Here is a 15,797-nt window from a genome sequence, read left to right on the forward strand (position 1 = left end):
TGCAAAGCAGGCGCGCACTTGTGGCTTCGCCACTTCGCTGATTTGCCCCTCCAAAAAAGGAGGAACCCCCCCTTACAACTCATTTGGTCCGGCCCTGGGGGGGGGTTATGGGGGTTGCGCAACCCCCCCCCCCCCTAGCCTAAACATGTACCTCATTTATTTAAAACATTTTTTATTATTGTTTATTGTATGCCGTTTCATGCAAGGAGCGACCATTTTCCTGTCTCAGAATATAACCTACCCATCAGCTTCAGGGGGCTTCGCCCCCTGACCCCCACTAGGGGCTCTGCCCCTTGACCCCGCCAGGGGGAACATCCCCCTGGACCACCACTGGCAACCCCCCCCCCCCTCCTCTTCGCCTAGTCCGGCTCTGCACTTCGAAGCAGATACGGATTCTTCACACTAACCGCACAGGCGCAAAAACGTTCAGATAGAATCACAGACACAGGCACACGCAGACACAGACACACGACACACATAAACACACACACACACACACACACACACACACACACACACACACACACACACACACACACACACACACACACACACACACGTGTCTGAGGGGGGGATATCTGGACATTTGCCGCAAAGAAATATGTGTTATATATATATAGGACTTGTGTCTGTGTGTCTGTGTGTCTGTCTGTGTCTTCGCGATGCACGGCCAAAGTTCTCGATGGATCTGCTTCAAATTTGGTGGGCTTATTCACAGAGACCCCGGACACAACCCGATCGATGAGATATTTCAACACGTGCTCTCAGCGCGCAGCGCTGAACCGATTTTGTGCGCGCTGAACCGATTTTGGTTCCACCTCAGCTACCCGGGCCCCCATACCGACACACCAAAGCCAAAGTTCTCGGTGGATCTTTTTCAAATTTGGACACCGTATTCAGCTACACCCCGGACACAATATCATCGATGAGATATTTCAACACGTGCTCTCAGCGCGCAGCGCTGAACCGATTTTGGTTTTTGTGTTCATTTCACCATTCCCAGTAACTCTTCCTTATCTTCTCCATGTTTTCAGCGTTTACCTCCCTTCCTTCGTATGGTGCACTATAGTATGAGGGGGGCATCTTCGGATATTCCCGGCGTTCTGTTACTATTTTTAGAAGGTCACCGCAGTGTCCAGAACGTAAATTGGACCCGTAAATTATCCTCACTGTAAAAGTGCAAAGGTCGAATCAATTTATAGCCACGCGAAAAATACACTGTCATCTATCTCTCTATAGATACGGCTTCTCTGTGTTTGTGTGTGTGTGTGTGTGTGTGTGTGTGTGTGTGTGTGTGTGTGTGTGTGTGTGTGTGTCTCTTTCTCTATGTGAGCAACACCTGGGGATTGTTCAGTTCTGTTTGTGATGTGGTCTGGCGGCTTTTGTGTATTTGTATGTACTGGCCTTCCTTTGAAAAGCCATAACAGTCCAAAAGGGCTTACAGATATGCTCTAATTTGCTCAATCCAGTTTGAGTGGAGTTCGCCTCCAAAGGTGATTAACACGGTTACATTCGTCGACAAGGATGGGACTCGATATGGTCAGGAATGGCATTATGGCCACTGAATCATTTTCGTGCTGTTCCCATTCCACGAATCTGGGAGGGACCTAAGCTTGGCGGGTTCATTGTTCGGACCCGGCGAAGCCGGCGTACGGCTCTAAGTACTTCTTCCCGGCGAAGCCGGCTACCCGGCGAAGCGGGTATTCATCTAGTGTGTTATATCTGGACTTGTTTATTTCTAAAGCTACAGACACGGAGTGCGAGTGTAAACATGTGTTAGACTTTAAGAATACTTTTTGAGATTTAAAAAAAAACCCACTCATTATTGAAAGTTACACACCCAAAAACAGAGATTCTGAAACACGTGTTATATCTGGACATCTGCCACCTAAAAGTGAGTGATAGCCGGACATATGACCGGAAAGCTGTAAATACTATCAACTTTATCAAAATGGCGTTACATATGCGTGGTAGTACAAAAAAGCTACCAGTAATCCCAAATTTTTTTTTTTTGACAGGGACAAACCAAGGGGAACTTTAACGCCTCTCGGCGTATTTTTTTGAGACAAATGTCTCCGCAGCTGATAGTTGGTAGCCTTTATTGGATGTCGTTATTCAAATGCAATCCGTCAGAGACAGAAAGCTTAGAAAGGAATTACGTTGTATTGTTTTCCTGCTTTGCCTGGCTCAGGTCGGGAAATTCAGGACCAAAATGACCCAAGGTGCAACTCATTCCTTTTGATGAGTTTCAAGTTTCTTATAAAAGTTTTCGCAGCTGTTGGTAGACTTTATTGGATGTCGTTATTCATATGTATCCGTCAGAGACAGAGAGCTTAAAAAGGAATTACGTAATTGGTAGACTTTATTGGATGTCGTTATTCAAATGCAATCCGTCAGAGACAGAAAGCTTAGAAAGGAATTACGTTGTATTGTTTTCCTGCTTTGCCTGGCTCAGGTCGGGAAATTCAGGACCAAAATGACCCAAGGTGCAACTCATTCCTTTTGATGAGTTTCAAGTTTCTTAAAAGTTTTTGCAGCTGTTGGTAGACTTTATTGGATGTCGTTATTCAAATGTATCCGTCAGAGACAGAGAGCTTAGAAAGGAATTACGTAATTGGTAGACTTTATTGGATGTCGTTATTCAAATTACAAACCGCCACAGACAGAAAGCTTAGAATGTTTTTGTTTTTGTGGTTTTTTTGCGCATGAAAAGACTTCAGGCCAGATTTTCTTTACAAAACCGGGGAGGTAGGGTAGGGGAAGGTTTTTTTTTTTTTTGAGCATGAAAAGACTAGGTGTCTAAAGCAGAGTTCCACTATACTTTTTGGTTTGAAACGTTCACAAAAGCTTTGGGTATTACCAAATGTAGGCAACTAGATGCTACAATGAATATATATATATATATATCGCAATAATTGATCATTTATGTCAAAAAGTGGAGATTTGTGCGCATGTTCGGGGTTATGCTCGATACAGACTAACACAGAACACCCAAACCCTAATGGGGAGCTACCGGCACGGTTGGTCTAGTGGTAAGGCGTCCGCCCCGTGATCGGGAGGTCGTGGGTTCGAACCCCGGCCGGGTCATACCTAAGACTTTAAAATTGGCAATCTAGTGGCTGCTCCGGCCTGGCGTCTGGCATTATGGGGTTAGTGCTAGGACTGGTTGGTCCGGTGTCAGAATAATGTGACTGGGTGAGACATGAAGCCTGTGCTGCGACTTCTGTCTTGTGTGTGGCGCACGTTATATGTCAAAGCAGCACCGCCCTGATATGGCCCTTCGTGGTCGGCTGGGCGTTAAGCAAACAAACAAACAAACAAACAAATAATGGGGAGCTGGGCCAATGTAAAAGCAATGTTTTGGCGTCAAAACATTTTTCAGATTGCTTCTAGATTTCTCTCAAAATTAATTAACTAGTTTAATCGATGTGCCAGCTCTGAGCAATAGCAAAATGGGCGGAGCTTAGGTTTGTTCCAGCTCTGACGCAATTCGCAAAACGGACAATATAAGGCCCGTATAGATGAAATATGTACTCCTGATGATAGAATAGCATATATTTAACACTTCCTATCAGTGGATGCATCAAAGTGGTGAAATCTTCATGTTATGCGGCAAAAACGAAATGTTCCAGCTCTGAGGTGTTTGATCTCCCTTTCCCCGTCGCGATATAACCTTCTTGGTTGAAAACGACGTTAAACACCAAATAAAGAAAGAAAGAAAGAAAGAAAGAGCCGGGGGAGTAACGAGCTGATCCCGAATATATGATAAATGTTATGACCTTATGTTTTAAAATAAAGTCTTGAGACAGGGGTTCCACTGTAGCATACACAGGCTAGGGTATGATTTAAAGGCAAAAGTGTTTAAAAAACAAAAGTACAGGTTACTTACATTTTTGGGTGTAAGTTAGACACGAAACCAGCACAACATAGTAGCAGAATGATAATACATGTATTTTGAAGGAATATGGAGCCTTGGAGGACAAAATAAACAACAAAAACCACTACTACCACAACATTTACTTTTTTTTTAATATCAAAGTTCTAAGAGAAGATTTTTTTTCTAAAAACTGAGCTTGATTTACAAAACCTGACTGATACAAAAGCATAAAATCCAATATATGTCAGCAAACATAAAACCAACAAAAATATTAGTTTTAATTTAAAATCTAGCTGTTCTAAATTCAAAATATAGTTAAAAAGCAACTTGCTCATGTCATAGTAATAAAACAACCTCATATTATGTTAAACTGCGAAAAAAAAGTGTGTGTGAACAGGGATTGTTACTCAGGTTGTATCCGGACAAACACAAAACACAAAAAGTAACACAATGTGTGTTATATCCCGACATTTTGCTAAATTGTGAAAATGTAGGCAAATTCAATTATTTATATGTATTACACATTATTTCAAGCCTCCATAATTATTTTGGAGTGATTTTGAAGACGTGTTTTATTTGGACGTCGAATTAAAATTATGAGTCCAAGTAAAGCACTAAATTTCGCGCGGGAGTCGAGCTATCCCACCATAAACACATACACACATACGCACATAATCGGCGTCAAAGGCACCCATGGATAGGTCTGCCAGTCGGTCATTGAAAGCTTTGCTGCCGGCATCAGTGCTGTACTCTGGTGCCTGCTGCTCGTGCCACGTGAAGAAAGCCTGCTCCGCTGACGCAAGATCGGCACTTGCGTCACCTGCAATGACGTCACGCCCCGATAGCAGAGTTGTTTTTGTTTTGATTTGGTTATTTAGTTTGCATTGATAGCATGTAAATGGACACGTGTCACATTCCTATTCGTTAACCTTATTCTGTCTGTTTTTTCCCCTCGTTTTTACATTTAGTCAAGTTTTGACTAAATGTTTTAACATAGACGGGGAATCGAGACGAGGGTGGTGATGTATGGGTGTATGTGTGTATGTGTGTGTGCGTGTGTGTGTGTGTGTGTGTGTGTGTGTGTGTGTGTGTGTGTGTGTGTGTGTGTGTGTGTGTGTGTGTGTGTGTGTGTGTGTGTGACGGAATGATTGAGTTTGTGTTACTGTTTGTCGATTTCTTATGTGAGCCTTGCCGATGGCTTCGCCTCTTGTTTTTATGTGTATTGCTGTTATTTTTGTGTTGTTGTTGTTGAAACAGAAGAAAGAATAATAAACAAGAAACAACATGCTGCCCAGTGATTTATGACCTTGTGCATCTGCGTGCGTGCGTGTGTGTTCGTCTGTTTGTCTGACTGTCTGTCATTTTTAAAACAATAGAGAAAAACAACACGAACCAGTGTATCGATATTTCTTTACTACTATTTCATCCGTTTTGGATTGCTGACGTCTTCAGGATGAAGGCAAAACAAAACTTGACTAAATATAAAAACGACCAATGTCTGTCTGTTCGTAAGTCTGTCCGTTTATAGTGTTCTTTGTGTGCATAAGAACTGTGCATAAAACCCTCACCTTTTACACGCAGAAGTGGCATGTAACAGAGCAGGCTCAGGTAGATGATTTGTGATGCCCTCATCCTGTATTCATGACAGCTGCACACCTGTAGAGTTACACCTATAGAGTTACACCTGTAGAGTTACACCTATAGAGTTACACCTGTAGAGTTACACCTGTAGAGTTATACCTGTAGAGTTACACCTGCAGAATTAGGCCTACACCTATAGAGTTACACCTATAGAGTTACACATGTAGAGTTATACATGTAGAGTTACACCTAGTTCAGTTAAACCTGTAGAGTAACACATTTATAAAGTAGAGTTACACACAATCAAGAAGACGAATATGCATACGGGGGCCGGATTGGTTACAAAAGCGATCACATTATTCCTGCATGGGCCGACCAGGCTTCACCTGAGTGGAGATAGTAATTGTTATGGGGGCGAGGACGCCCCCATTCTATACGGATAGTTTAGAGGTTGACCATGGGCAGCGCCATTTTGTTGTGAAATACGTCATCAGTTTGTGTACACAGGAAGTTGTGACATCCGTCACCCTATGGGAGGGGTGAAGGCAACATTGTTCATCTGTAGAAAGTTGTGAAATCCGTCACCCTATGGGAGGGGTGACGTCAAAATTGGTCATCACAGAGTTTGTGTAACACAGGAAGTTGTGAAATACGTCACCCTATGGGAGGGGTGACGTCAAAATTGTTCAACAAAAACATGATATGTCGCATTGTGCAGGGTCAACTGCAACAAACTCAAACCGAGCCATTCATACCTAGCTGTATTTGAGAGACTTATATACCCGACATTTTTATTTCTTATTTTTAGCACAGGTGTAGGAAAAATCATGAACCAAAATGTTATTTATTTTCTAATTTAACATTTTTTTTACAAATATGACCATGGTCTTTTAAACATACAGTGACATTAAACATTGTTATGTTAAAAAAAAGAAAAAAGAAATAAAGCTTTTGTGCACAAATCAGAAAATACATTGTACATTTTACCTACAGGCCAAACAGTGTCTGTTGGCGGCAGAGGGCCCAGCAAGTTGCTATTTTTAGATCGATTAAAAGTTGTCAAGAACAGGCGCTTACATTTGGATGTGTCCACTGATAGTAGGTTTGGTTGTGATCAATCAGAATGATGTAGGAATAAAAATGTATGACAGTTTGGTATGATGACATGTAATTCAAATATGCTGAAATGTAATATTATACATGATATAATATTATTATGGCTGTTGCCATGACCATGAACCCCAAGAAAGGTTTAATGTTATGTAAAATCAAAATACCAAAATCAAGCACCTACTAATCTGGTGCGGCTTGGACCAAAAAAGGATGGACACGCAACTCGCTCAGCCAGCCAGCGCTGCGAGACTTACAGCGGCCAACTTCGCCGCGGCGCGCTCATTGGCTAAGTATTGAACTTGCGTCAAGGCCGATGCGCGTAGATTCCCAGAATGTTTACTTTCGGTTAGATTCTTCGACAGCATTCGCAGAGGTGACTGCCGTATTGTGTACCGCAGTCAGAAGTAATTTATTACTTTTGGGAGTTTAGTAACGTGATATCAGTTTTCAATTGTTCGTTCACTTATATTGCTTTCAGATTTAACACACAAGAAACAGTAGCACGGTTTTCGTTGCGAAAATGTGCATTGGCAGTGCTACGCGATCGAATTGTGTATTATGTACACGCGGTGTTCTTCTCAGGAAAAGACCGAAGCGACATGTGACGTCAGTCGTTCAGCCCGCGAGCGGTGGGATGGGGGGGTTCACATGGTTTGTTTGTTTCAGAACCACACCCATATACACACATTTCACATGTAAACCATTTGTCCGCCCCCTGTCGATATTTATCGACTAAGTTCCTTGTGTGTAGTGTTAACAGCGTTGTCAAAGACACATGTATAAGCGCAGCCTATATACACACACAACCAGTAATACAAACAAACAAGTCGCGCAAGGCAAAATAACTACATTTAGTCAAGCTGTGGAACTCACAAAATGAAACTGAACGTAGTCCGCCGCTAGTGCAAAAGGCAGTGAAAGTGACGAGCCTGTTTGGCGTGGTAGCGGTTGCGCTGTGCTTCATAGCACGCTTTACTGTACCTCTTTTCGTTTTAACTTTGTGAGCGTGTTTTTTATCCAAACATATCATATCTATAGGTTTTTGGAATCAGGAACCGACAAGGAATAAGATGAAAGTGTTTTTAAATTGATTTCAAAAAAAAAATTTGATCATCATTTTTATATTGTTAATTTTCAGAGCTTGTTTTTAATCCAAATATAACATATTTATATGTTTTTGGAATCAGGGAATGATGAAGAATAAGATGAACGTAAATTTGGATCGTTTTATGTTTTTGTTTTTTTTACAATTTTCAGATTTTTAATGACCAAAGTCATTAATTTTTTTTCTTTTTTTTTGTCCCGTCTTTACACTTGTTCCCTTGTCCCGTTGTGCTCTCACACCGCCCCGTCCCTGCACTCGCTGCTCCAACCACCTTGAATTTCTGCCAGACTCGTCGATTTTACAGACGCTCCAGGGGGGGATGTCGGGTCGCTGCAGTAGGCTACCCTCGGAAGATGACACTGCACTGCTGCTGAGTCACTTCGACGGTGTTCAGTAGTGGGTCTGTCCCGAGCTAACGGACGCAGCCCACTACCTACTATGCCCCCTACAAACGACATTGACTTTAAGTCGCGGACCAGACTGAGCGAGCGTCCCCTCCAGAGAGCAGACCGCCACCACGTCCCTCCGTCGACCCCCCAGAACGTCAGTCACACGTTGAAGACTGACAGCAGAACTACTATTCAGGGAAGGAAGGAACAGGAACACTGAGACCAAGGTAACAACAGCAACAAACAAACAAACAAACAAACAAACACAAAAGCATGACAGCAAACTACAAACAAAGAATCAAGGATACATTTATACACACAAACAAACATTCAGATCCTCAAGTAAGCTCACCACTTTGAAAAACGGCTCCTGTTCAATGTCTTGTCCAAAAGATTAACAGAATACGTGCGACTTTGCCAGTCTGTTCTTTGCGTTCTGTCAAGCACACACTAACCCCGTTAGTTGGATTTCAGCAGAGAACCTACTCAGAGCAGGAACTGAAGTTTTAAGAATTATCTAATTTTACTTCAAAATTAGGTCACAAGAAGCTTTTCTGTTGCGCCTTATCTTCCGATGTGGAACGAGCGATTGAAGATGATAAGGACTATAGAATAGAACAACTTTTTTTTTAAATGTAGTTTACCAGCACGTACACACACACACACAAACTCAGTCTGGAAGAAAAAGATAATGGGACTTTTGTCCCCAACCGAATTCCGATGGGACATACTAGTTGAAGGCAAGAAAAACCAAGCAGGCTTAATCGGAAATGTTGTTGTCCAAGGATGAAAAATGGTGCACATACGCTCGTAGTGTGCCATTTGAGAATGTCCCACTGTATCATCATGGCATCGTGGTGTGTGTGTGTGTGTGTGTGTGTGTGTGTGTGTGTGTGTGTGTCACAGTGTGCGTGTGTGTGTGTGTGTGTATGTGTGTGTGTGAGTGTTTGTTTTGATGTCAGAGGCACGTGTTTACATTTTAAATGTTCAGCATTAGGCGTCCACATACGTTAACAGATGCATGCGGCGTTAGCGAACATAATATCAAAATCGGCAGATTTTCTTTGCAAAGCAAAAAACCCAGTGCTTTTACAGCCACACTGAGTGTCTGTTCCTTCTTGTGAAAATCTGCTTTTGTACCTTGCTTCAGGAGCCCTCTTTGCGACATCTGATGCGTCCTTATTTCGCTGGACGTCAGATAGTAATGCATGTTAATTGAGCTTTGTGGTTCCTGGGTTCGAAACTATGATGATCAGAACCTACAGCCAGCGCGTTGGCGTTTGGAAGTTTTATACTATAACGTTTCTAAACATACACCCCTTATCGTAGAACCAAGGGTAACCTTTGAGTCAGTGTTTTGGACCTTTATTTTTTTCAATGTTTCTTCAACATCGTTGCAGCCGAACCAGAGACTGTAGAGTACACAGAGACGCTTCATTCGGCGCTGAAAATTGAAACAGGAAGCCCCGTGGCGCCACCACGCGGAAACATGTAAAAACCTACTTTCCCTTTCCACAGCAGTAGCGATATCGTGCAGCACAACCATGGCCGCACCAAAAAGAAAACACAGCGGGGCATGGTCTTTGGCCATCAATTGCTCAAACTCACATGACAAAGGCTTCAGGATGTTCAAATTTCCTGAGGAAGAGAGCAAGTGAGGATTGTTTTTTTGGTTTTTTTCTCTCGTTAAATGTCGGAAAATCAGTAAAAAGTGTAGCGTCGAACTGCGTGTATTCTACCAGAACAGAGAAAACACACACTGTAGGGCCTACACAAGCTCAACAATGTGATTGCGCAGTTGTTTAATTAACATCAGGCTTAATTTTGTTTTGAAGGACAACTGAACAATTGATTCTATTCTTCGTCCAAGCGCAAAAGTCGAAAACTTCTCAAACTAGAATACTTGTGACGATGCTGTTCAAAGTGTCATCCAGTCGGTCCGTACCTCGTTAATTCATCTCAATTCATGTGTGTGTGTGTGTGTGTGTGTGTGTGTGTGTGCATGTGTGTGTGTGTGTGTGTGCGTGCGTGTGTGTGTGTGTGTGTGTGTGTGTAACTGACTCGGAGAGAGAGAGAGAGAGAGAGAGAGGGAGAGAGAGAGTGTGTGAGAGAGAGAGAGAGAGAGAGAGAGAGAGAGAGAGAGAGAGAGAGAGAGAGAGAGACAATGACAATGACAATGACAATGACAAATCTTTATTTTTCGAGGGTGACAAGAATAAGCATAGATATGCTTTTTTGCATCTGGCCCTCGCCCTAAAGAGGGACTAAACTATTTTACTATAACTATGACTAGGAAAAAAAAAAGAGAGAGAGAGAGAGAGAGAGAGAGAGAGAGAGAGAGAGAGAGCTTTCTGAACAAGAAAGAAGCAACCGATAAGAAATAAGACAATCATCGATCGATCAAGATTCTTTAATTAAAGTCAGCTAGGTCACAATAATGTTGTTTAATTTGCTGTATTTTACAGTTTTCCTTACATGATAATTTCTTAGCACCGTGCAATTGACTACCCATTTCACTTTAGAGGTGCTGGGACGACGCCAAGTTGACTAAATGCCGCCTTAGTTACCGATTTGACCGGGAACTATTTCGTTAACGATTTATTCCTGACATAATTTCTCAGGCTTAAGTGACAATGTATACAGTATGTATTTGTATTTGACTAAAACACACAAAAATAACGACGGTTAGTTCGTGAAAAGACACTGACTTGAATCATGTTTGCATAACTACAGCGATGCAGCGGGTATTGCCGCCTAAGTAAATTTGATTTAATTTTAATCTACACCATTTTCTGCGGTGTTTTTATGGTCATTTAAAAAGGATGTTCACAAACAAACATATTTTTTTGTTCAGTTAATTTTTGCAGCACTGTCAGCCGGACAGAACAGACAGTATGTTAATATAAACGTGATATAAACACAGCCGACAGCAGCCGCTATACGCGAACTTCCTTGTGCGGCAGGGAGTGGCTCTTTTCCCGCGCGCTGGCTGGCCGGTCTCACTTTCGCACCACAGCGCAAAGAAGGATGAAGCGTCTCTGTATACTCTATAGTCTCTGGCCGAACTCCGTTGTTCACCGCTTTCATAGCCATTACTTTCTTCTTTTTTTTTCATCGTCAGCTGAGGCAGCTGACAAGAAATCTTTGCAAACCCCCCTAATAGTCTGTCTTTTCTTTTGAGGCATTATTTCTCGGTTGGTGCGTTAATAAAGACAAGTATGTCAGCGCCGAAAAAAGATAGTTTCCCGGATTGGCTGCGCACAATGCACTACTGCCAATCACTGCGTGTTATACGAACTGCGCTCAACCCGCGCTTTCCTTTCCTTTGCTCAGTTCGAACGCTGTACTCCGACGTGACATATGCATAGGGTGGCGCAGTGGTACGTAAGCTATTATTCATTACAGCTGCAAACTACATTCGGGCTGCTCTGAGAGAGAGAGAGACAGACAGAGACAGAGACAGAGGGAGAGAGACCGACAGACCGACACAAGAGAGACAGACAGACACACGTACAGACCGAGAACGACAGACATACAGAGACAGGAGAAGACAGGGAGAGATAGACTCGGACAGACAGACGGACACACTGAGAGAGGCAGAGACAAAGATGATTTGAAAAACAAACTTGGAAGCTAAATTTGTACATGTATCATGTTTAAATGATAATTTCACATTTTGGCGCCGACATCTCGGAACGCGCGCATCTAAGAACTAAAGAATAAGGACAGCACTTGCAAAGAGTTTCAGTCAATCGAAGAAAAAAATAGGTCAGAATCTGAGAGAGAGAGAGAGAGAGAGAGAGAGAGAGAGAGAGAGAGAGAGAGAGAGAGAGAGAGAGAGAGAGAGAGAGAGAGAGAGAGAGAGAGAGAGAGAGAGAGAGTTTGGTCTGTGTTCGGTCAGTCAAAACCCTTTAATTCGAATCAAGGCAAACAGCTTGAGCACTTTTCCGGAGTGTGTACTGTTCGCAAGCCGCTTCCACAAATACCGTACCGTGCTGAGCTGTGTTCGCACATTCACACAAGCGCGCGCGCGCGCGCGCGCGCGCGCGATTAATGTTGGTTCTCCGATCCGACTCTCTTTCGTTCCAACTTTTTTTAATTTCTCAATCTAAAAGTCCGTGCAAAACGAGTGCCGAAAGTCCGCGCGGAGTTTGAGATAAAAGTCCGGGCGGAATTGCGCGCGGACATTTTGGCCAATCAACGACGAGAATAGCTCGAAAGTCCGCGCGGAATTCCGGGCGTAATTGCGCGCGTCGTTGGCCGATTTGGCGTTCCATAAAGTACCCCCTTTGAAGCGCTCAACTGAGTGAATTCCAATGGTAGGCCTACATGTGAACCGAACCCAGAAAACTGAACACTCATGAACATATCTCCCTGTTTTTGTACGCGTATGTTTTACTTTTTAGGTAATCTTACCTTTGTTTTTGTTCCTTATATCTAACTCGACAATGATAGTAACTTCCTGCTTTCTTTCTTTGTGATCTATTGAGTCTTTCTTTTTACATCCAGTCAAGTATTGGCTAAACGTTTTGACATTATGGAGACGACCTTTGTCGTCCTAGGTATGTGTATATATGTGTGTCTGTCCAGATTTTCTAAAAAATAATAATTAAAAAACCACCAACAGACGGATTTCTATGAAAGTTGATGCATGGATTTTTTAAAGGATATTTGCTACATTTCAGCTTGGTACCTTAAAAATTTGTTCAAGAAATGTTCGTTCAAAATTTGCCGATTTTTCCACTTTTTTTTCAGTCGGAATTTGAATCACAAAAGTGATATAATTGTATTTCTTATTGTCTCCTGTATCCGAAAATATATAGTGTTGTTGTGTTTGATTGTATGTAAAATGCGCTGAACATGAAGAAAACCGTTAAATAGCCACTTTCTTTATTTTTGGAACAAGACACATACAATTTGCATTCGTCTATTTCTAATTTAAAAACAGACTGACGAATCACAAGTTGTAACCTCATAAAGAAGACAGTGTCACTAAACTTAATGGTACTTACTTTTGATTGTCGCCATTTCGTTTTTTGTCAAAATGATCTTTTTCTGTATCTTCTGTTCTGTTTTTATCAAGAAAACAACAACCATAAACAAGAGGTAAAATTGAACTAACAACAACAACAACAACAACAACAACAACAACAACAACTCTCTTGATCTCTCTCTCTCTCAAGACTTACCGTAGAAGACACTCTCTCAAATAACATATTGTAGCTGAGGCCCGTTGGAATAACCCACGCTTGGTTCTCTTGCGAAAATTGTCCCCAGAAAGGCAGGCTGTTTTGTCATAGCCAGCAACGATGTAATTTGACCTTGGCAGGTCATTATCTTTCTCTAAAACCTCACAGGAGAAAAAATGCAGTCAGTTTCTCTCTATGAGATATTCACATTCAAAAGCTGTTTTCTCCCTGGAGACACACAGAACACACAGGCAAAAAAATGAAGTTGCTTTGTCGGGCGAAATAGTTTCATGAATATTAGAAACCCCATTAACGGGTGCTGCTATTATTGTCTTATAAATGACGTTGTCCCAACGGGACACTAGCTCCGCTTTCTTTGATTTAGTCAAGCAATATTTGCTGAAACATTCATTCCCTTGTTATTGCTTTCCTTCTCCGATCTCCACCCCCGCCACCACCTCCCCAACCCCACTCCTTTGCCTGCAATTCTATATGCAACCGTGACCCGAGCTTGTGCGGGGCTGAGGGCTCAGGGCTGTCTCTCTACTCTGTCTTGCTGTGTGTGTGGTGTATGTGTAGGTGATGGGGGAGGGTGGTTGTGTGTACGTGTGTGTGAAGGGGGCATGGGGGGGGGAGGAGGGGGGTATATGTATATGCATGTGTTTCTGTGTGTGTCGATCCGTGTGTATCCGATCTGTCTTTCTGTGTTCAATACTGTACGTAAATGTACAACAGATTTTTGTGATGGTTTCTTTAAGAAATTGTATTGATATTCTACCGATGTGGATTTTTTTTATAATTGCGTAAGAAAGGTGTTTGATGACATAACAATAAATGACTGTAAAAGCATTGCTGAACCACAGTGTAAACTTGGGCAATGTATAAAGGGCTTTCTCGGTGCAACATCTGTTGAAACACCACCATAATCAGTGCTACTGTATACAACAGGGACCTGTGAGACTCATCATGTGGTTCCACCCTTTCAACTGCTAGTTCAGTTTTGTACAACAGTGGAACCCCCCTTAACACTATTGTGACTAGCACTGCCACGGCGTTTACGTCCTGCCTGCCCAAGCTTGCCACCAAGAAACTTCCCAAAAATCAGTAACTGTAAAGAAATCTGTCTAGCAAGCTTGAATTAAGTCCAATCACCACCAAATTGTGTGTACTAATTCAAAAATGGATGCCCAGTTCAGTCGTGCTATTTATAAGTTTGTCACGCGATTTGTTTTAGCAAAGGGGGGTGAAAGGGGGGTGAAAGGGGGATAATTTGTGTTTTTTAACGTTTTTTTGTGTGTGTTTTATTTTCTACTGCTTTTTTTAAAAGTTATTTTTTAACAGAAAGTATTATAAATAATGTTATAACCAAACAAGGTGTAAAACCTATGAATTAGCTGAAATATTGTTAACATTGTACACAGAAATAAGGAGACAGTACAAAGAAAAAAACAAGCAAATCACGCATTCACTCACAGCATCCTGACTCAAATGAAACAAAACTGTAGATCTAACACTCACCAAATGATGTCTAGGTAATCCATATTGAATATAAGTCACATTTTCACAACAAAGTACCAACTGTACACCTATGAACAATTCCAAAAGGATTTGAAGGCTCCAGCCATCCATTGTTATCAGTGCTGCCACGCCCCCATAGCTCCTGCACGATTCCGAGATACATGTTCGTCTAGCAGTATCACCGCCAACCACGTGTAGTTTGCCGACTCGTACTAGCAACAACGGGACTGTTTCTTCCTCACTTTCACTGCTTGTATCGCTTTCGTGAGGCGAAAACGATACGTCCGAATCATGCTCTACGGGATCCTCTAGGTCCAACATCCGAAGAATCTCCTCCCGAGACAAGGCTCGCCTTTGATTCATTTTTTTTCCTCAAAAACGCACACAAATCAGGCGGATTTGCAAATGGCAGAAGGGGACGCCAAGTGTATCAAGGGAAACAACTCAATTTATTTGCAAGCTTCAAAAACCGGGAAGCAATCACGAGTCGTGTACCTTGTATGTCTAATACTAAAATAGTCGCTTCCCGTCCGTGGGCGTTGCAGCGCTATTACTAATATAGTCGCATCCCGTCACGAAAGTGTTAAAGGCTCCCTCCACTCTAGGACCATGTTTTCTCCGATTTTCTGTTCCTAACCTCTGTAAATTTACCCCCATTTTAAGACTCCCTCCATTTCAAGAGAATGTTTGAGGTCTTATAAGGCCAAAAAAAAATAATAGTCTGTTTACGGTAACCCGACCGACCCTATTTTTTTCGCGCGACCCTAGACTTTTTTTTTTGGCATTTGGGGAAAAAAAAAAAGAAAAAAAAAAGAAAAATAACGTAAAAATATGTTTTTTTGGAAAAAAAAAAGAAAAAAAAAATCCCGACCTACCGACCCTATTTTTTTGGCCTATGTTACCGTAAACAGACCTTTTTTTTCTTTTGGCCTAAGGGGGATTCCACTGTACATGGTTTGTCAGTTCTGATATCAAAATGCTGTTGTCATGGCTCCCTCTGAGGAAGTCAGGAAAATGTCTCAACC

At 42.1% G+C, this 15,797-nt stretch overlaps 1 protein-coding gene across 2 annotated transcripts in view; it reads right to left on the minus strand.

Annotated features, from left to right (window-relative positions):
* Positions 1-14,265, minus strand: part of LOC138979784 (uncharacterized) — a 34,132-nt gene extending 19,867 nt beyond the window's left edge. The window contains exons 1-3 of one of the 2 annotated variants that reach the window (XM_070352528.1): positions 13,255-14,265; positions 5,446-5,533; positions 4,549-4,697 (exon numbers count right to left, since the gene is read on the minus strand). In XM_070352528.1, the coding sequence (XP_070208629.1) occupies positions 4,549-4,697; positions 5,446-5,533; positions 13,255-13,281 (264 nt within the window). In that variant the 5' untranslated portion in view covers positions 13,282-14,265. Of the gene's footprint in view, positions 1-4,548; positions 4,698-5,445; positions 5,534-8,417; positions 8,558-13,254 lie in introns of those variants that run through there. The other variant, XM_070352536.1, reaches the window with a different exon arrangement.
* Positions 14,266-15,797: the final 1,532 nt, after the last annotated feature.

Source organism: Littorina saxatilis, linkage group LG1 (assembly GCF_037325665.1).
Source record: "Littorina saxatilis isolate snail1 linkage group LG1, US_GU_Lsax_2.0, whole genome shotgun sequence".
Classification (NCBI taxonomy): domain Eukaryota; kingdom Metazoa; phylum Mollusca; class Gastropoda; order Littorinimorpha; family Littorinidae; genus Littorina; species Littorina saxatilis.